The sequence below is a fragment of the Aotus nancymaae genome, unplaced genomic scaffold (assembly GCF_030222135.1).
Source record: "Aotus nancymaae isolate 86718 unplaced genomic scaffold, 86718_ANA_hifiasm-v0.15.2.pri h1tg000030l, whole genome shotgun sequence".
Lineage (NCBI taxonomy): Eukaryota > Metazoa > Chordata > Mammalia > Primates > Aotidae > Aotus > Aotus nancymaae.
In genome coordinates this window covers 35,625,783-35,647,010 of record NW_026988443.1, presented here as the reverse complement: position 1 = coordinate 35,647,010, position 21,228 = coordinate 35,625,783, and the positions used below count along the sequence as shown (strand labels likewise).

Below are 21,228 nucleotides of genomic sequence, written 5' to 3'. Positions count from 1 at the left end.
GTTGCAGTGAGCCGAGATGGTGCCACTGCACTCCAGCCTGGCAACACAGCAAGACTCCGTCTTAATAAATAAATAAAGTAAAAACTTTTTAAAAACCTGTAAATGGGTTATTTTTCCTGCAATTTTTTATGGATTTTAATAAAATTATTCCAAAGTTACAGCAACCTGCAGATGCCTAGAGAAGACAGTGAATCAGCATACATGGCTGTCTACTCCATAAAAGTGTGGAATCTCAAGAGCCAACCAGCACTTCAAGAGCTGTGGCTTTTGTGTCCCTGTGACTGGGCTCTACCTGAGTGGGCTGCAGATAGAGATGCCCCCTTATCAGTCAATTTCTGGTTTTGCCAGGTTCCTGCTTACATTGTGGCCCTGAACCTGTCCTGCCATCAGTGTATCTGCCACTTGGAAAGGAGAACAATGACTCTGTGCTGACAGTAGTTATTTCTGCCACCAATCGTGCAGGGGACACAAAGCAGACCCAGGCCGTGGTTAAGGTGGGTAGTGGCAGTGGCCTCTGTTTCTTTACTGAGAAAAATTCTCCACTCACATGAACCTCACCAAAGGGGTGGTTGGATGGAAGACAGTCAGGGGCATTACCACATCAGTCAATGATTCATCCATTCATTCCACAAATATGTACAGGGCATTTACCGTGTGCCACATCCTGGCGGTATAGCAAGGGACCCAACAGACATGGTCTCTACCTTTGTAGATCTTATGACTTCGTGGCCAGAATAGGGGGAGGGTCTTGGGAATTGGTAGGTAGAGGGGGGTTGAAGAATGACTCTGGCATGAGTTAGGCCAGCACCTGCAGAGAGCTCAGAGGAAGTAGGGCCAAGATTGGCCAACAAAGACACAACAAAGGGTCTGGATAAGATCCCAAGAAGAGGCCGGGCATGGTGGCTCACGCCTGTAATCCCAGTACTTTGGGAGGCCGAGGCGGGCGGATCACCTGAGGTCGGGAGTTCAAGACCGGCCTGACCAACACGGAGAAACCCCGTCTCTACTAAAAATACAAAATTAGCCGGGCGTGGTGGCGCATGCCTGTAATCCAGGCTACTTGGGAGGCTGAGGCAGGAGAATCACTTGAACCCAGAGACGAGATTTGCAGTGAGCTTAGATTGCCATGTTGCCCTCCAGCCTGGGCAACAAAAGTGAAACTCTGTCTCAAAAAAAAAAAAAAAATCCCAAGATTATAAGGGTCAGAAGGCAGATGGAGGTGGAAGAGGTTGAGAACAAGAGGATGAGGGCAGCCAGTAGCAGAGCAGTGACTTGCTCAAGGCTGGAGCAGACCAAGGCTTGGTCTGGCTGCCCTTCAGAAAGTGCCCGAGAGACCCCAGGCCAGGCCAAAGTCATCCAGTCCTGCTCTCACCCCACATGAAGAACCCTGACTTCAGATGCCAGGTCAATCCTAGCAGGTTCTGAGCACATTTCTGATTTCCCAACAGGTGGCACTCGGAAACACGTGTGTTGAGGATGTAGCATTCCAGGCTGCTGTGTCAGAGAAGATCCCCACAGCTCTGCAAGGCGAGGGTGGCCCTGAGCAGCTCTTCCAGCTGGCCAAGGCCTTGTCCTCTGTGCTGAACCAAGAACACGAAAGCCAGGGCTCAGGACAGTCGCTGAGCACGGACACCAGACGGAAGGTGCCTGCGGTGGGGGCTCCTTTCATTCCCTTCCTCTGGGGCCCCAGGGTCTGCGTGCGGCCAGCTGGGCTGTGGATCAGGGTTCATGGATCAGGGGAGAAGCATGTGGTGTCTCCCAAGGGGCTGACACCACCTGCCTCTCCAGTCTTTCTGGTGAGTGACCTAAAGTGAAGAAAATGCCTTCTTCCTTGGTAACCTGCTTTCTTGGCTAGCCCTCATGGAGGCACAGGCCTCTGGGACAGGGGACTTTAGAGCCCATCACTCCCTCCCCTTCACGTTGCAGATGACAAGGCAGAGGTGCAGAGGAGAAAGGAGACTGCCCTCGGTCACATGGGTAGCGATTTGGAGTTGGACCAGAGATGGTGTCCCAGCTTTTGTCACTTACCACCATTTACACTGTCACAGGTCAGGGACCAAACCTCTCTAAGCCTCAGTTTCCCCACGTGGAAAAGAGGAACAGGAATACTGTTTTCCTCATACTATTGTGGTAAGAGTTAAATAAGAATTACAATCACTGCAACTAAAAAACTAGGTAAGACTGCCAACATTCAACCAGTATTAATCTACAAAAATGGCTATTCGATGTGTTACAACCTCATATTATAAACAATTGCAAAACGTACGATTGCGCCCACTCCCAGTGTCTGCCACGTGAGTTGTGTGTGTGCGTTTCTGAATTTCATGCCATTCTGGTCACAGGTGCTACCCTGAGACACGATTTATTTTCAAAAAGTGCCAAATTCTACAGATTTAACTTGAAGATTTGGAGAAAGCTCGAGACATCCTATAAACATTTGCTAGGACTGCTGTTACAAATGACCACAAAGACAGTGGCTTAACACAGCAGACATTTATTCACTTTATAGTTCTGGAGGCTGGAAGTTTAAAATGGGGTTCAATGGGCAAAACCAAGGTGTCAGCAGAGGGGCAAACCTGGAGGCTCCAGGGCAGAAGCTGTTCCTTGCCTTTCCCGGGTTCTCGAGGCACCTGCACTCCTCGCCTCCTTTCCTCAAAGCCAGCCACACAGCACCTCCAAAGCCCTCTCCTCTCCCTCTCTCTCCACCCTTCCCTCATCCTCTTTCCCTTTTTTCTCTTCCCCTCCCCTCCGCCTCCATCACCCATCTCCTTTTCTGACTAATGCCCCTGCCTCGGCTGTAGAAGGATCATGTGATGACATTGGTCCCACCCGTTCATCTGGGATCATCTCTCAGTCTCAGAATCCTTAACTTGATTGCATCTCCAAAATGACTTAGCCAAAGTGCCTTTTGCCACATGTGGTAACATATTCACAGGTTTCAGGGATGTGACTGTGGGCATCTTCAGGGGGCTGTTATCTACCTATCACACATCCTATGAGGCAAACAGAGGTCTGCAGGGCTTAAGAAACCCCCAATGAGTCCAGGTGCAGTGGCTCATGCCTGTAATTCCAGCACTCTGGGAGGCTGAGGCAGGTAAATCACTTGAGGTCAGAAATTTAAGACCAGCCTGGTCAACATGGTGAAACCCTGTCTCTACTAAAAATACAAAAAATAGCCAGGTGTGGTGGTGCACACCTGTAATCCCAGCTACTCAGGAGGCTGAAGCCTGAAAATTGCTTGAACCCAGGAGACAGAGGTTGCAGTGAGCTGAGATCGCACCACCACACCCCAACCTGGGTAATAGAGTGAGAATCCATCTCAGAAAAAAGAAGAAAAAAGAAAAAGAACGCCTCAATGAGCCTATTCACTCCTGACCCTGCACCTGCATCTTCCTAACACTACTTCATGGAGCCAAGAAATTACATTTATTCTCCTGCCTTCTCCCCACTCCCAAGGTCAGAGAGCACGTGCTGGGGTCGCTGTCTGCGGTCACCACCAGCCTGGAAGACTTGCGGAGGGTGCAGGAGCTGGCCGAGGTGCTGAGAGAGGTGACCCGCCGGAGTGAGGAACTCACACCCTCGGCCCAGGTGAGTAGCTCCCATCCACTGAGGCTGCCATGGGATACGCTCCTCCATGGCAGGTGGGTGACAACCCAGATCAGCATAGGTTGAAGGGGTCCCTTGGTCACAGGGCTCCTGTGGGGCTGCCAAGACCCCTGCCATCTTCTTTCTAGGGATACTGCATGGGTGATTCATGGGAAGGTGCCCCTCCTGCAGCCTCTGTACCTCACACTGGGTGAGAGGGCCTGTTTGCCCAGACTCTCACTCGCCCATCTGCTGGTGAGCAACTTGATGGAGTAACTGAATCTCATTAATATTTGGGTGGCCAAGTGTGAGTCCAGACACTGCTACTGACTGCCCATGCTCCCAACTTCCGTGAATGCCAGCCTGACATCTGGCTGCCAGCTCCTGCCCTTCTTATCCTTCTGGGGGTCTTCTCTGACCCCCAGAGCCTACTCTACCTGCCCCTTTGGCTGGGAATTCATGCAGTGAATTCAGTGACTAATGTGGCTGGTGTATAAATACCCCAGCTCCCTCACCCCTCTTGATGGATAATCCCAAGCAGGATTGAATCCCAGGTAATGGGCTTGATCACTCTCCTATACTGGCTTCCACCCTTCCCTATCACCCCCGCCCCCACTCCCCACAACTGTTTCTTAAGATCATCTCCAAATAAATGACTTCCTCTCAAATCCTTGCTCCACAATCTGCTTCTTGGAGAACTCAAATTAAAACACCATGTTCCCAGGGTTCTGATAGCCAAGGGTTAAAAAAGAAACCATAAGCCAGGCAAGGTGGCTGATGCCTGTAATCCCAGCACTTTGGGAGGCAGAGGCAGGAGGACCGCTTGAGGCCAGGAGTTTGAGACCAGCCTGGACAACACAGTGAGACCTCATCCCTTCAAAAACAAAACAAAGGTGGGACACAGTGGCTCACACCTGTAATCCCAGCACTTTGCGAGAGTGAGGCAGGGTGGATTGTCTGAGGTAAGGAGTTTGAGGCCAACCTGGCCAACATGGTGAACCCCCGCCTCTACTAAAAATAAAATGATTAGCCGGGCGTGGTGGCATATGCCTGTAGTCCCAGCTACTCGGGAGGCTGAGGTGGAGGCTGCAGCAAGCCGAGACCGTGCCACTGCACTCCACCATGGGTGATAGAGTGAGACTCCATCTCAAGAACAAACAAACAAAAACAGCAAAACAAAATTGGTTGGACATCATGGTGCGTACCTGTAATCCTAGCTACTTGGGAGACTGAGGTGGGAGGATCACTTGAGCCCAGAAGGTCAAGGCTGCAGTGGGCTGTGGTTGTGCCAATGCACTCCAGCATGGGTGACAGAGCAAGAGCCTATGAAAAAATAACAATAAAAAGAAGCCCTAAAAACAGGAAAAGGGGGCCAGCACAGTGGCTCATGCCTGTAATCCCAGCACTTTGGGAGCCTGAAGCAGTAGGATAGCTTGATCCCTAGAGTTCAAGTCCAGTCTGTGCAACACAGAGAAACCACGTTTACCAAAAAAAAAAAAAAAAAAAAACCACACACACACAAACAAACAAAAAAAACCAAGTCTAATATAGTGGCTCATACCTGTAGTCACAGCTACTTAGGAGGCTGAGGCATAATGATCACTTGAGCCCAGCAGTTCGAGGTTACAGCGAGCCATGCTTGCACTATTGCACTCCAGCCTGGGCAATAGAGCAAGACTGTCTCAAAAACAAACAAAGAAAAAGCAAACAGAAGAGGAGAGAAGTGTCCTGGCTTTGCCCCACCCACTCTGGTAGGAGGTTGTGCCCCTAAAATCTTCCAGCCTGAAGCCAGCAACGCTGGTCTTTACTCTGGGGCTCATTATTGATGTAACACTTCCCATTTACACACCCATTTGCTAATCCATCTGTTTATATGCATATACACTGTATATACGTGAACCGGTACACATCCTCCCCTCTATCCTATGCGTTCATGCACGCATTAATTTCATCATCCATTTAACAAATGCTTCCTGAATGTCAAGTATGTGCCAGGTAGTGTGCAATTCATTGAGAATTCAGCAGCAAATTAGATAGACGTGGCATCTGCCATTATGACCCTTTCGGACTACTGAGACAGCCAGACATTAGACAAATAATTTCACAAATACATATAAAACTACCAAATTTGAACACATACTATGTCCATCCACCCACCCACACAACCGTCCACCTATTCATTCATCTACCATCCACCCATCTATCATCCATCATTCATCCATCCTCCATCCATTTATCTTCCACCCATTCATCCATTCACCTATCATCCATCCATCTACCCACTTATCCATCCCTCATTCTCTATTCACCCACCCACCACTCATCCACCCACCCATCCATCCATCCATTCATTCTCCACTCATTTTTCCACCCATCTACCTATCATCCATAAATCCATTTATCCAACCACCTATCCATCCTTCATCCATCCATCCATCCCCTCGTTATTGAATGTTCCCGAAGACCTACTATGTGCTGGGCACTGTGCAGGGCACTCTGGGAAGCATTCAGAGGCAGACTAGGGTACGCTCCTGAAGGATCTCAGGGGACTGTAAGGTGGGAGGACCTGGTCTCAAGTCAGAGACACAGGGAGCTTGCGTGCCAGGTCTGGCCCAGCTCTTTCCTGGCTTGTTCCCCTCTCCTTGCTTCCCTTGTCCTTCGAATGACACAGGGACTGGTCTAGCTTAAGCAGGGGCTCACACTGCTTTTTCTTATTTCGGTGAACCCAGTGGGAGGCCAGCTGGGCTCTGCAGCGTGCCAGTGAGGCCCTGTTGACAGCAAGTGCCAAGGCCCGCCCTGAGGACCACAGGTGCCAGGCAGCCACCAGGGACCTGTTTCAGGCTGTGGGCAGTGTACTGGAAGCTTCCCTGACCAACAGACCAGAAGAGCCTGCGGAGGCCAGCGGCAGCCAGGTGGGTGTCCAGGCCAGATGCAGACCTCACACATACTGAATGTCCAGCTCACGCCAGCTTTTCTAGGGGGAGCTTTTCCCCTGATCTTACAGATGACGAAACTGAGGCACAAGGTTAAGGTGTTGCCCTGGGAGCTAGAAGAAAATTTCCATAGAACAGGGCTTCTGGGAGGCAGCGTGGTGTGGTGGGCAGACCACAGGCTCTGGAAGGAGGCAGCTGAGTTTGAATTCTGCCTCTGTTGCTTAGGAGGCTTGTGACTTGGGCAAGTTACAGAGTTTCCTGAAGCCTCATTTCCTGATGGGTAATCAAGGCACTCTGCCTCATCCCATGTAAGCCGCCAGCTGGAGAGATCACATGGACCCCACGGCAGGTCTGGGTAAACTTGTGGCTCATTTTACCCAGAACGCAGAAGAGAGGCAGCTTCCCAGAGTAAAAACAGGTGTAGCACTGTCTCATGTGGTCCCAGTATCCTGGACATGACCTCTTGGATGGCATCATGACAGAGCCACAAAACCCATTTCTTCCTATTGCACAGTTCTTTATCACATGGGGCCATCACCTCTATTCAGGAAGAAAGACACGCAGTACACAAAGATGCTTGGATGCACACACTTACAAGCTCAGACACACTCCAACACTTACACTCATGCACACAATCTCACAAACACACTCACACGCAAAAACACATGGTCATGCTCACACATACTGAGAGACCCTCATACTCTCACACTGCCTCAAGCACACACTTTTGCACACAGATGCACATTTACACATCCACATCTTCACACAGGGCCATGCACTCACACGTATTCATGCACATACTCACAGACTCTCATATATGGTTGCACACTCCATAATCATGCAATCATCTATGCACACTCACCCACACTTAAACACTTGTATGCACACACACTCAGGACCACACTCACATTCACTCATACATATACACGCTCAAACACTGACATTCACATGCAGTGACATCACCCTCACACATGCGTGTTCATGTGCGTGCACACATGCACGCACACACGCACACACACACACACACACACAATCTGTGCCCCAATAGGAATTCTATGCAAACACCCGGCCCTTCCTGGGTCCCCACACCAGCCGTGGCGTCAGGACGCATCTCATCTGGGGCTTGGGATGGGCAGGGAGCAGAGTCAAAGCCCAGGTGACCTGGTGAAATGGCCTCGCTCTTGGCTGTTCATTTCCCCTGGAACAAGCTGTAGACTCGTCGCGGATTTCAGGAGCTCACAGAGCCACATTTCCTGATGGTTTAGCACACAGGCTCTGGAGTCCCTTGCTTTGCCTTGAGTCCTGGCTCTTCCCCTTATCAGCCTGTGACCTCCCACAGTCTCCTACCCTCTCTCTGCCTCCACTGCCATCTGTCCAATGGGGCCAGTAAAGCTCCTGTCACACCAAGTTACCATGAGGATGGAATGGGCTCGCAGACGCCAGTCTGGAAGCTTTATGAGTGCTGCTCTTAGGGCCACCTCCGAAGCAGTCTTTCTCCCTCCTCTCTGTCCTCTCCTGAACCTGCTGAAGGTCCCACACTGGCCTGGGGACAGTGACCAAAGGTGGTTTATGGCGGGAAAGGTGGTGTATGGCGGCAAAGGTGGTGTATGGCAGCAGGTCCAGAGCGACATTCTCCTAACATTCTCCTGCCTCCTTTTCTAGACTGCCACAGTACCGCGGCTGCTTGGTGTCGTGGAGCATGTGCAGACCTCCCTCCTGCTGGGAAAACTGCCGGGGGGCCTTCCAGCTGTGCTGGCCACCCGCTCCATCTCTGTGTACACAAATAGGTACAAACCAGCTGCCCTATCGGTCCGCAAGAAAGCCTAGAGCTGGAAAGGGCTTTCCACTGAGAGAAGGTCCCCCTGCCACCGTGTTGAGTGTTTGCACAGCACAGGAAGGGAGGCATGGAGTGCCAAGCCCAGTGTTGGAGCCACCTGAGGGTGTCCTGAGAGACGGTCACATGGTAGCCATGCAGGCAAGGGGGCTGAATGAATAGGACCAGCCTGCTGTCAACCACGCCCTGCGTGTTTCTGGCCAGCCACTGCTCCTTGGGCTTGCAGGGACTCAAGATCCACTAACCTTGGGAGCACGCGTGTGCGCGTGTGCGCGTGCACGCACACACACACACAGAGGGCTCATCTCTCAGTGGGCACTGACTCCATACCTGGGATGCTCCGTACCTTCCGTTCCTCCACCTGACAAGCAGGATCTGGATAGTGCTGCTGGCAACACTGGGACCCCCCTGCCCCAGGCCTCTGTTCCTCCTGCCAGGGTTGCCCTCTTAGATCCCAGAGGCAGTTTCCCAAAGCAGTATCCCAATTAGAGGAATGATCTGAAATGGGGTCCCCAAGACCATCAGATGGGACAAAGTCAAAGACCCAAAAAGATGGGGCTGGGTCAATTGCATCAAAGGTCAAGGCAGGAAGGGGAGATCACCCTGGAGAAAAACATGCATCCCAGCTCATTTATTCATTCCATGAAAATATTTATGGACCACCTGTTATATGCCAGGCACTGTTATAGACATTGGGGGGTACAGCGGCAAACAAGGCTGGTAAAGCCCGACCCTCACAGAGCCTCCAGTCTAGCTGCCTCTTGTGCTGCTTCTGCTGAAACCAACATGCTGAACCACTTACAGGGATCAAAACACACCCTCCGCCGCCGCCCACTCGGACGGAGAAGCTGGGCTCCCAGTAGTGCAGGAGGCTCCCAAAGTCATCTTCCTCAAACACTGACTTTCTCCTCCCTCCCCTGCCACCGCTGCTCTCACCTTGTGGCCAGAATACACCCCTGGAGTTGGCAAGGCTTCTCCCTGCACACTGCTGCCGCAGACTCTGCAACCTTCACTCTTCCTGCAGCCTCCCACCTCGGCTCTCTGGAGGACGGCCAGGAACCTGTGGACATAAAGGTAACAATAGCAGTAGCGTCCTTGGGGACAGCCTTTACCATCTGCAGAGCACTTTCACATGCATTTGCTGATGTGTGTTTAGTAAGATAATGCCCACTATGCAGGTGAGGTTCAGACACTTTCCCAAAGCCACAAGTAAAGTGGCTCTGCTGGGCTTCAGACCCAGACCTCGGGGCTCCCAGATATTCACCCTCTTTCCACTGTGTTGCAGAATTTCTCCAACAGCCTTGATTCAAGAAGTCATTTGAAATAAAGCTCTTGCAGCTTAGCATCCTAACTTGGAAACAGCCAACCCAGGCTCGTTTCCATTCCCAAATTAAAGCACATCAACTATGTCCTCCCTGAGTCCTAATGAAAGCAGACTAACATCTTCCTCTTAACAACTTACTGGCTTTCGGGGAAAAAAGACGTGGATGGGGAGTCCAAAATGGGCAGATCACCTGAGGGCAGGAGTTCGAGACCAGCCTGGCCAACATGGTGAAACCCCGTCTCTACTAAAAAACACAAAATTAGCTGGGCGTAGTGGTGTACACTTGTAATCCCAGCTATTCGGGAGACTGAGGCAGGAGAAATTGGAGGTTGTAGTGAGCCGAGATGGTGCCATTACATTCCAGCCTGGGTGACATAGCAAAACTCCACGTCAAAACAAACAAACAAAAAGACTTGGATGGTTTTAAATTCCAGTCACTGCTCAGCCAAAGCAAGTCTGATTTGGGTCCTCGAGGGCCAGCTCTCTGAGGCCACAGCCCTGAGGCTGGGAACATGCCAGGGGAACCAGCAGCAGCGGAAGGCAGGCCCCACCAGTCCCCGCCCCATGGGCAAGGGCTACTGCTTCTTGGGTCTTAGGACCTTGTCTTTCATCCTCCAGCCCCTCAGGGGACTTGCCCAACACTCCTTGCTCTTTGTTTCAGATGATGAGTTTCCCAAAGAGCCCCTTCCCAGCCCGAAGCCACTTTGATGTCAGCGGGACTGTTGGTGGCCTCCGTGTGACCAGCCCTAGTGGACAGCTCATACCTGTGAAGAATCTGTCAGAGAATATCGAGGTAGAAGTTTGGGGTGTTGTCAAAAGTGAAGTGGGGCCAGGTGTGGTGGCTCAGGCCTGCAATCCCAGCACTTTGGGAGACTGAGGTGGGCGGATCACTTGAGGTCAGGAGTTTGAGACCAGCCTGGCCAACATGGTGAAACCCCATCTCTACTAAAAATACAAAAATTAGCCAGGCATGGTGGCTCAGGCCTGTAATCCCACCTACTTGCAAGGGTGAGGCAGGAGAATCGCTTGAACTGGGAGGCGGAGATTGCAGTGAGCTAAGATTGTACCACTGCACCCCAGCCTGGGCAACAGAGAGGGACAAAAAAGAAGTCAGGTGGCATTTCTTTTTTTTTTTACCACTGTACTAATGAGGATTCTTTTTTTTTTTTTTTTGAGACAGGGTCTCACTCTGTCGCCCAGGCTGGAGTACAGTGGTGTGATCTTGGCTCACTGCAACCTCTGCCTCCAGGGCTCAGGTGATCCTCACACCTCAACCTTGCGAGTAGCTGGGACGACAAGAGGCTCAAGCCACCATACCCAGCTACTACTTTTTTTAAGTTTTGGTACCAACAAGGTCTCACTATATAGAGCTCGTCTGAAACTCTTGGGCTCAAGTGTTTCTCCCACCTCAGCCTCCCAAAGTGCCAAGATTACAGGTGTGAGCCACTGTGCCTGGCCTCATTTCTGTCTTTTTTTTTTTAGACAGAGTTTTGCTTTTGTTGCCTAAGTTGAGGTGCAATGGTGCAATCTTGGCTCACTGCAACCTCCACCTCCTGGTTTCAAGCAATTCTCCCGCCTCATCCCTGCAAGTAGCCGGGATTGTAGGCACCTGCCACCACGCCTGATTAATTTTTTCTATTTTTAGTAGAGACTGGGTTTCACCATGTTGGTCAGGCTGGTCTTGAACTCCTGACCTCAGGTGATCCACCTGTCTCAGCCTCCCAAAGTGCTGGGATTATAGGCATGAGCCACCGCGCCTGGGCTCTGCCTTTTTTCAACTTGGTTGAAATTGAAGGTTGGCCAATTATTTTTTTAAAAAATGGTTAAAGAAGAGAATCATTCAAAATGATCCTTACCCACTAGGCCTGGTAGTTCATGCCTGTTATCCCAGCACTTTGAGAGGTCACGGTGGGAGGATCACTAGAGTCCAGGAGTGTAAGACCAGCCTGGGCAACAATGTGAGACCACATCTGTACAAAAAAATACAAAAATTAGTGAGGCGTGGTGGCATGCACCTGTGGTCCCAGGTACTCAGGAGGCTGAGGCAGAGGGGAGCGCTTAAGCCCAATCTTGGCTGCAGGGAGCCAAGATTGGTTTAAAAAATAACAACAAAAGGTCCTTACCCTAATCATTGTACTGTACTTAAAATATAAATACATGTTCATTCAGCAATCCTTAGATATATAACCAGAGTTTTCCTGGTTATATAAATCTGTTGTTTGGAATTTTAGTTATCTTCATTACATAAACCATTCCCATTACATAGCCTCTAAGATGTCCAGTTAGGCCAGGGGTGAGGGCTAACAGCTGCAATCCCAGCACCTTGGGAAGCCTAGGCGGGTGGATCCCCTGAGATCGGGAGTTTGAGACCAGCCTGGCCAACAGTAAAACAGTTTGCAGAGCACTTTCACATGCATTTCCTCATTTGTATTTAGTAAAACTTTGTCTCTATTAAAAATTAAAAAATTAGCTAAGCACGGTAGCATGCACCTGTAGTCCCAGCTACTCAGGAGGTTGAGGCAGGAGAATCGCTTGAACCCAGGAGACAGAGGTTGCAGTGAGCCAAGATCGTGCCACTGCACTCCAGCCTGGGCAATAGAGCCAGACTCCATCTCAAAATAAATAAATAATAAAATGTCCACTTAGATTTTCTTTAAACAAAAACAAACACATCATGGTGCAATATAAGTTCAGTTTTTCACATTTTTAATGATTTTATTCCAGTCTCCTATAATTTTCTCATGCCTAATTCAATAGCAATTTTTAGTGATGTCTATATTCTCATCCCTGGAGCCTGTGAATATATCACCTTAAATGCAAAAGGGAAGTCAGGTGTGGTAGTTCACACTTGTAATCCCAGCCCTTTGGGAGGCTAAAGTGGGAGGGTCACTTGAGCCCAGTTCAAGGATATGGCGAGCTGTGGTCATTGCCACCACACTCCAGCCTGGGCAACAGAGCCAGGCCCTGTCTAAAAACAAAGACAAAACAAAACTACTAAAGGGATTTTGCAGATGTGCTTAAGAATCCTGAGATGTGGAGATTATCCTGGATTATCTGGTGGGCTCAGGGTCATCCCAAGGGTCCTTACAAAAGGGAGGTGACTCTAGAAGACAAAAGGTGACTTGATGACAGAAGCTAGAGGCTGGAGTGATGTGAGGAAGGGGGCATGAGCCACGGAATGCAGGTGGCCACCAGAAGCCAAAAATGCCAGGGAAGCAGGTTCTCCCCTAGCCCTGGGAAACAGATTTTGCACTTCCAGCCTTTAGAACTGTAAGATAGAAGGCTGGGAATGGTGGCTCACATCTGTAATCCCAGCCCTTTGGGAGGCTGAGGTGGGCGGTCAGGAGTTCAAGATTAGCCCAGTCAATATGGTGACACCCCGTCTCTACTAAATATACAAAACTTAGCCAGGCATGGTGGTGCACATCTGTAGTCCCAGCTACTTGGGAGGCTGAGGGAGAAGAATCGCTCGAAACCAGGAGGGAGAGGTTGCATTGAGCCAAGATCACGCTACTGCACTCCAGCCTGGGTGAGAGACTCCATCTGTCTGTCTCTTCCATGTGTGCTCTCTCTCCCTCTCTCTCTCTCTCTCTCTCACACACACACACACACACACACTCACAGAACTATAAAATAACAGCTATGTACTGTCTTAAGCTTTCCACAGTGGTCATTTCTGATAGAAGCCACAGGAAACTATTACAATGAGCAAAGCCCAGTGTGGATTGCAGTTCCCAGGTACTCAGGCCACCTAGCTCTGCCCAGCAGCCCTGATGCCCATGGGCTGACATTTCCTTCCTGGCACACCTTCAATAGGATTGTTTCTGATCACAGATCCTGCTGCCCCGGCATCCACAAGGACACAATAAGCCAACGGTGTTGAACCTGACCAGTCCTGAAGCATTGTGGGTGAACATGACTTCAGGGGAGGCAGCCTTGGGGATCCAGCTGCACTGGAGACCAGACATCACACTCACGCTCAGCCTGGGCTATGGCTACCACCCCAACAAGAGCAGCTACGATGCCCAAACTCACCTCATACCGACAGGGGCTCCAGGTAGGCCTGTGGCCATTTCTGAGCCACTGCCTGGGGTGTGATCAGCTTCACCTGAGAAGCCATAGGAAGAAGCCGTAGGAAGAAAAGCAAAGAAAAGAACCACCCACACATTCAGTGGCTTATTTTTGTTGGTGTTATTAGTTGCTGACATTAGATGAACACTTACTATATGCCCTGTACGAGCTGACAGCTCTATAGGACTGACCTTATTGCAATCCTCATGACAACCCTTGGCACGGCTAACTGTTGAAATCTCCACTTTGAGCCAGGTGCGGTGGCTCATGCCTGGAATCCTAGCACTTTGGGTGGCCAAGCCAGATGGATCACTTCCGGTCAGGAGTTCAATACTAGCCTGGCCAACATGGCAAAACCCTGTGTCTACCAAAAATACAAAAATTAACCGAGCATGGTGGTGCACACTTGCAATCCCAGGTACTCTGGAGGCTGAGGCACAAGAATAGCTTGAATCTGGGAGACAGAGGTTGCAGTGAGCTGAGATTGTGCCACTGAACTCCAGTCTAGATGACAAAGTAAGACTCCGCCTTAAAAAAAAAAAGTCTACATTTCAGATAAGAGCAAAGAGGTTAAGGAAAAGGAACTGGTCTGAGATTACACAGCCAGTAAGGAGCAGAATTGTGTTTAAGCCTTTGTCTGTCTGACTCAGCTGTGCCCGCTGACTGGGGAGTGCCCCTTCTATGTTCCTGGTCTCAGGAGGAGGGAGTGCTCCTAGGACGTCAAGGGTGGGGGAAAACCAGCAGGGTCTGCTTCCCTGCCAAGTGGCCTCAGTCACCCTCTCCCATGATCCTAACGCCCATTTGAAGGAGGCTTCAGGCTGACCTGGACCCCTCTTTCCTACAGATGAGCTGCCCACGTGGATCCTGAACCCACAGGACCTGCGTTTCAGAGAAGGGGTCTACTATTTGACTGTGTTCCCAGAGTCTGACCTGGAGGCAGCCCCCAGCAGGAACCTCACCGTTGGCATCACCACCTTCCTGTCTCACTGTGTGTTCTGGGATGAGGTCCAGGAGACTTGGGACAACTCAGGGTGCCATGTAAGGAGAGAGAAGTGAACAAGATGAGGCAGCTTGGTGGGCTGTGCCCAGCTCATGCAGGGTCCCCTTTTGGTGCCTCTGCCGCAGCATCTTGCGTCTCTTCATGAGGCCTTTGCTGTTTCTGGTGCCTGGAATACCTGCCTCATTCTCGAGTCTAAGCATTGCTTCCTCAAGAAAGCTGTTCTTAACTCCCTAAGTCAGATACCCTATCATAAACTACTGAGACCAGCTCAGCCGCAGAGACCCCTGCCCAGGCAGCTCTGAATGCATTGAGAAGCAGACACCCACATAGAACAGCAAAGTGGGACTATGGGGCGCGGAGGGGGGAGGGGGGCAACAGCCTTCCAAGCTGAGCGCCTCAGGGGCTGACAGCATTCTGAGCCGGGGGCCTCAAGCAGACACTGATCCATGTAGTTATTCTCTCTGAACAGGTGATTCTTATTAACAAACAGGTGTTCCGTGTTTTCTCATAGCACCAAGATAAACTAGGTAGGCAGCTGGTGCCTGCTTACCACTGATCACAGACAAACTGAAAAGTATTCTCCACGAGGGAGCCCCGGGGGCAGAGCCAATTACCCCATTCTTAAAGAATTGTTTTACCTTGTGTGTAATATGCATCTACTCTTTTGCTACTTTAAAATGCCCCAAGTAGTTTTCCACTTGCGGCGGTGGAGGGCAGGGGGCAGCTAGGTTTTCCTTGCCGCTGTTCTTAGCAAACTATATATTTTATTATACACTCAGCATTTCTCAGCAGTAAACCCCAGAGCACACACATGCATAGCACCAACCCCAGTGCTCCTCTTCCATAGCACTAAGCAGGGAGGTCGTTTCACCTCTACGAATGAGATCATTTAAATGACGTCTATCTCCCTCCCTGCACTGGGAGCCCCAGTGAGACAGGAACAATGTGCTTTGTTCACCACTGAGAACAAATGGTCATTGACCCAGGCAACAAATGACTCAGGAATCCCTGCTGCCTCTGGGTTGTGAAGAAAGGCCAGGGTGTTATTTCCGAGGGAATGAACTCATAGCTTAGCCCTTAGTTCTGTGCCAGCTGAAGGGCTCCAGGCTTTGCTCACATCAGCTCATCAAATCTGCACAATCTTCTCCAAGATTACTGTGACTCCCATTTTACAGGGGACAAAACAAAGGCTCAGGAAACTCAACTGACTTGCCCCAAATCTTACATCTAAGGCCAGGAACAGTGGCTCATGCCTGTAATCCCAGCATTTTGGGAGGCCAAGGCGATTGGATCACTTGAGGTCAGGAGTTCAAGACCAGCTTGGCCAACATGATGAAACCGCATCTCTACTAAAAATACCAAAATTAACCGAGTGTGGTGGTGCAAGCCTGCAATGCTGGCTTCTTGGGAAGCTGAGGCATGAGAATTGCTTGAACCCAGGAGGTGGAGGTTGCAGTGAGTTGAGATTGTGTCACTGCACTCCAGCCTGGGTGACAGAGTGAGATCCTGTCTCAGAAAAAAAAAAAGGCAAAGCAGCCTGGCAACATATATACATTTGTCTTCTGAGAATGATGGATACAAAGATGTTTGTTACGAATACTCTTGCTGGGCGTGGTGGCTCACGCCTGTAATCCTAGCACTTTGGGAGGCCAAGTCAGGTGGATTGCCTGAGCACAGGAGTTGAAGACCAGCCTGGGCAACATGGTGAAACCCCGTCTCTACTAAAATACAAAAAAATTAGCTGGATGTGGCGGTATGTGCCTGTAGTTCCAGCTACTCAGGAGACTGAGGCAGGAGAATTGCTTGAACCCTGGAGGTGGAGGTTGCAGTGAGCCGGGATCGCACCACTGCTCTCCAGCCTAGGCAACAGAGCGAGACTCTGTCTCAAAATAATAATAATAATAAAATAAATACTATTCTCTGCATATGTTAATTAAATAAAAAAGTTCAAACGGGGCTTCCGAAGCTGGTCTCCCAGCGGTCTTCCCAGCCCCGCACCCCAGTATAGTGTACACCCTTCAAAGCAAACACTGTTCCTCTCCCATGGGCTCGAGCGAGCCGGAGTTGAACTTCCCAAGCCTCTCCACTGATGGCCCCTCTGTGGGTTGCAGGTGGGGCCTCGGACCAGCCCTTACCAGACACACTGCCTCTGCAACCACCTCACCTTCTTCGGAAGCACATTCCTCGTGATGCCCAATGCCATCGACATCCACCAGACTGCTGAGCTCTTTGCCACCTTCGAGGACAATCCTGTAGTCGTGACCACCGTGGGCTGCCTGTGCGTGGTCTACGTGCTAGTTATAATCTGGGCAAGGAGGAAGGACGCTCAGGATCAGGCCAAGGTGAGGCTGGAAACCACTGTGCTGTGTACACTGTCATGGGGAAAACTCCATTGTTTTCAAATGATATTAGGCTTCATGGGAAGAGGGTGCGGTGGCTCACCCTCTTAGGATCACGCTTGTAATCCTAGCACTTTGGGAGGCCAAGGCAGGCAGATCACCTGAGGTCAGGAGTTTGAGACCAGCTTGGCCAACATGGTGAAACCCCATCACTACTAAAAATACAAAAATTAGTTGGGCATGGTGGCGGCACCTGTAATCCCAGCTGCTCAGGATGCTGAGGCTGGAGAATCGCTTGAACCCAAGAGGCAAAGGTTGCAGTGAGCCGAGATCGTGTCACTGCACTCCAGCCTGGGTGACAGAATAAGACTCTCTGTCTAAAAAAAAAAAAAAAAAAAAAAAATTCCAATATATGCAGTATGCCTGACACATAGTAGGCCTTCAGTCAATATTTACGGCTATCTGAAGAAGAGGTAATGAATGAACGCAAGGTTGTGTTGTCACAGAGCTCTGAAACTCTCTCCATTCCTATTCCTCCCTCCGAAGCAACATCACTCAGGATTTCATCTGGGATAAATGTAATAAGATAATATTGATACTGCTGTCTTTGATTCACCCAAAGGATCAAGCAGTAATACTTGAAATGCCTCTGCTGTAGGTTGGTTCCCGGGAAGCAGACTCCGAGGCCGAGTTGAGCATGCAGGGTGTGCAGGGGGTTCATCAAGGGAGCCTGGGACCTGCACCTGGGAAGGGAGGGAAGGCGGCAGCATGGGCAGAGAGAGAAGCTGAGCTGTGACGCAGCACAGTGACAGCCCAGCCCGGCCCCTGGGGAGCTCCAGAGCCGTCCCGAGTCAGGTTGAGATGCCCAGGGCTTCACCAGTTGGTCATTGGATGCTGGCTGCCCCAAGGAGGCACAACCTCAGCAGAGTTGGCTGTTGCACTTCTGACCCCAGCAACTGAGGCGAGGAGCCCCCAGTGGGAGGGAGACGTGGGCGGCACATCTTGGAGTTGACTGTAGCCTCTGGCCAACTCTGGCTAATGTCTTTTTATTTTCTTTTTGCCAAACTGTCTTTAAGAACATGTATTGTTTAATTCTTGTGGGCACCTAGTAGGTATATATATGTATGAGTATATGGGATATTTTGATACAGGCATGCAGCATGTAATAATCACATCATGGTAAATGGGGTATCCATCTCCTCAAGCATTTGTCCTTTGTTACAAACAATCCAAATATCCTCTTTTAGTTATTTTTAAATATATAATTATTATTGACTGTAGTTACCCTGTTGTGCTTCAAATGCTAGATCTTTTCTTTTTCTTTTTTTATTTTTATTTTTGAGAGGGAGTCTTTCTGTGTCTTTCAGTCTGGAATACAGTGATATGATCTCAGCTCACTGCAACCTCCGCCTCCTGGGTTCAAGCAATTCTCCTGCTTCAGCCTCTTGAGTAGCTGGGATTACAGGTGACAGCCACCATGCCTAGCTAATTCTTGTGTTTTTAGTAGAGACAAGTTTTCACCATGTTGGTCAGGCTGGTCTCTAACTTCTAACCTCAAGTGATCCACCCACCTCGGCCTCCCAAAGTGCTGGGATTACAGCCATGAGCCACCACGCCCAGCCTACATCTTATTCATTCTTTCTAATTTTTGTGCCCATTAACCATCTCGTCTCCCCTGCCACCATTTCAGCCCCACTACCCTTCCCAGCCTCTGGTGACCATCATTCTACTCTCTATCTTCATGAGTTCATTGGTTGCTAAACTATCTTAATGTTTTATTTCTTTTAAATTCCTTCAGGAACACCACCTTGTTACCAATGTTATGAGAAATTATATATGTACAGAGTTTGTATCATTTGCCTGGTCAAATACTCAATGTTCTCAGCTTATCAAGTTCATTTCCAATTTAACTACCTGGGGGTCATATCTCATAAAGAATGTACTTTAGGGCCAGGCATGGTGACTCATGCCTGTAATCCCAGCATTTTGGGAGACCGAAGCAGGCGGATCACTTGAGGTTGGGAGTTTGAGACCAGCCTGGTCAACATGGTGAAACCCTGTCTCTACTAAAAATACAAAAATTAGCCAGGCATGGTGGCACACGCCTGTAGTCCCAGCTACTCCGGAGGCTGAGACAGGAGAATCAGTCAAACCCAGGAGGCAGAGGTTGTAGTGAGCTAAGATCATGCCACTGTACTCCAGCCTGGGCACTTGAAACCCTGCTTTTATAAAAAACAGTCCTCACCCAAAGGGATGAATCAATAGCATATGTAATTTTTGCTTTGCCCAATTCATGACTGTTATGAGTCGTCAGCTCCTTCTTGGCTGGTGAGCGGTGCGGGAACCCACGGAGCGAGGCCTTCCTAATGCCATCCTTCTCTCCAGGTGAAGGTCACGGTGCTGGAAGACAATGATCCCCTTGCCCAGTACCACTACCTGGTGACAGTCTACACGGGACACCGGCGAGGGGCAGCCACGTCCTCAAAGGTACCCGCCCGTGCAAGATCCACTGATTGATCAGCGTGTCCCACCCAGCCCTGCTATGCCATTGTGGAGTTGACCACTCCTGGTCTCTGGATTTCAGGTGACTGTCACCCTGTATGGCCTGGATGGAGACAGTGAGCCCCACCACCTGTCTGATCCCGACACTCCGGTTTTTGAGCGAGGAGCAGTGGATGCCTTCCTCCTCTCCACGCTGTTCCCCTTGGGGGAACTGCAGAGCCTCCGGCTATGGCATGACAACTCCGGGGACCGGCCATCCTGGTGAGTTGGGGGCAGACAAACCACGAGAACCTACAAAGTGTGAGGCCAGGTCTGGGCACTGTACATTTGCCTCCTTCCTGATCTTCACAAGCCTCTGCAAGACACAGAATGATCTCCGTTTCACAGATGAGGAAACTGAGGGTCAGAGAGGCCCACTGGTTCATGGTCCACACAAACTGTATCAGTAGCTAGGAGAAGGGCTGGAAGCTGCAGCTCTCAGGCTCAGTGCTAACCCCACCCTTGGCCCTTTTGCAGCATCAACCTGAGACTTGTCCAAGGTCACACAGCTGGCAAGTTAGGAGCAAGTTTCTCCCCATTCTGAGTGGTGTCTAGTCTGACCACCCATCAGTACCTGGCAGCTTTAGAAAAACATAACACTTATGCTGTTGCCTTGAGTTCACCCACGGAATTAAGCATTAATATTTTAAGTGCATCTGCTGTAAGTTGCTCCCGGGAAGCAGACTCTGAGATGGAGTTGCGCATGGAGGGTATTTATTTCGGGGTCCTGGGACCAGCACCTGGGAAGGGAGGGTAGGAGGCAGAGTGGCAGAAAAGTCGAGCTGTGATGCAGTCCAGCAACAGCGTGGCCCTCCGCTGGGGAGCTCTGGAGCTGTCCCAAGTTGGGTTGAGATGCCCAGGTCTTGATCACTGTAGGCACTGCATCATTGAATGTCAGCTGCCCCAGAAGAGCTTGTGACCTTGACAGAGGGGGCTTCTGCGTTGCTACAGGACTGTCCTTCCTGAAATGAGAAAACGCATGTCAAGAGCATCTTAGCATAGACCCCACTACGTAGTAAATGCTCAGTGAATGGTGCCTATTTCTATCATTACTGTTCATTTTTTCTTTTTGAGACAGAGTCTCACTGTGTCACCCAGGCTGGAGTGCAGTGGCACAATCTCAGCTCACTGCAACCTCCACTTCCTGGGTTCAAGTGATTCTCCTGCCTCAGCCTCCCGAGTAGCTGGAATTACAGGCACACGCCACCATGTCCAGCTAATTTTTTTTTTTTTGTATTTTTAGTTTTACCATATTGGCCAGGCTGCTCTCAAACTCCTGACGTCAAGTGATCTGCCCTCCTTGGCCTCCCAAAGTGCTGGGATTACAGATGTGAACCACTATGCCCAGCCATCATTACCATTCTCGTTGGCTAGATAGCAACAGGGAAAACTGCTGCTGGGTCTGACATCCCAGGATAAGCAAGAGAATTAAACCTGACCTAAATCAGGTTAGATGATACCGACGAAGTCCTCAGCCCAAGAGAGACAGTGGTTCTTTGGTTAGAAACCCAAGAGAGGGCCTGTTCTGTCTACTACAGCCTGCACCTGCCTGAGCACGCACACCGTGGACAATCTGGCTTTGCTTGCTCATGCCTGGATGC

General features: G+C 50.2%; 1 protein-coding gene across 3 annotated transcripts in view; it reads left to right on the top strand.

Annotated features, from left to right (window-relative positions):
• Nucleotides 1–21,228, top strand: part of LOC105726514 (polycystin-1-like protein 2) — a 99,179-nt gene that overhangs the window by 41,794 nt on the left and 36,157 nt on the right. For 2 of the 3 annotated variants that reach the window (XM_064382956.1, XM_064382957.1), the window contains exons 15-26: nucleotides 349–494; nucleotides 1,449–1,643; nucleotides 3,457–3,588; nucleotides 6,315–6,497; nucleotides 8,181–8,305; nucleotides 9,300–9,426; nucleotides 10,338–10,469; nucleotides 13,511–13,733; nucleotides 14,592–14,785; nucleotides 16,859–17,089; nucleotides 19,472–19,573; nucleotides 19,671–19,849. In XM_064382956.1, coding sequence (XP_064239026.1) covers nucleotides 349–494; nucleotides 1,449–1,643; nucleotides 3,457–3,588; nucleotides 6,315–6,497; nucleotides 8,181–8,305; nucleotides 9,300–9,426; nucleotides 10,338–10,469; nucleotides 13,511–13,733; nucleotides 14,592–14,785; nucleotides 16,859–17,089; nucleotides 19,472–19,573; nucleotides 19,671–19,849 — 1,969 coding nt within the window. Of the gene's footprint in view, nucleotides 1–348; nucleotides 495–1,448; nucleotides 1,644–3,456; nucleotides 3,589–3,734; nucleotides 4,254–6,314; nucleotides 6,498–8,180; nucleotides 8,306–9,299; nucleotides 9,427–10,337; nucleotides 10,470–13,510; nucleotides 13,734–14,591; nucleotides 14,786–16,858; nucleotides 17,090–19,471; nucleotides 19,574–19,670; nucleotides 19,850–21,228 lie in introns of those variants that run through there. The other variant, XM_064382958.1, reaches the window with a different exon arrangement.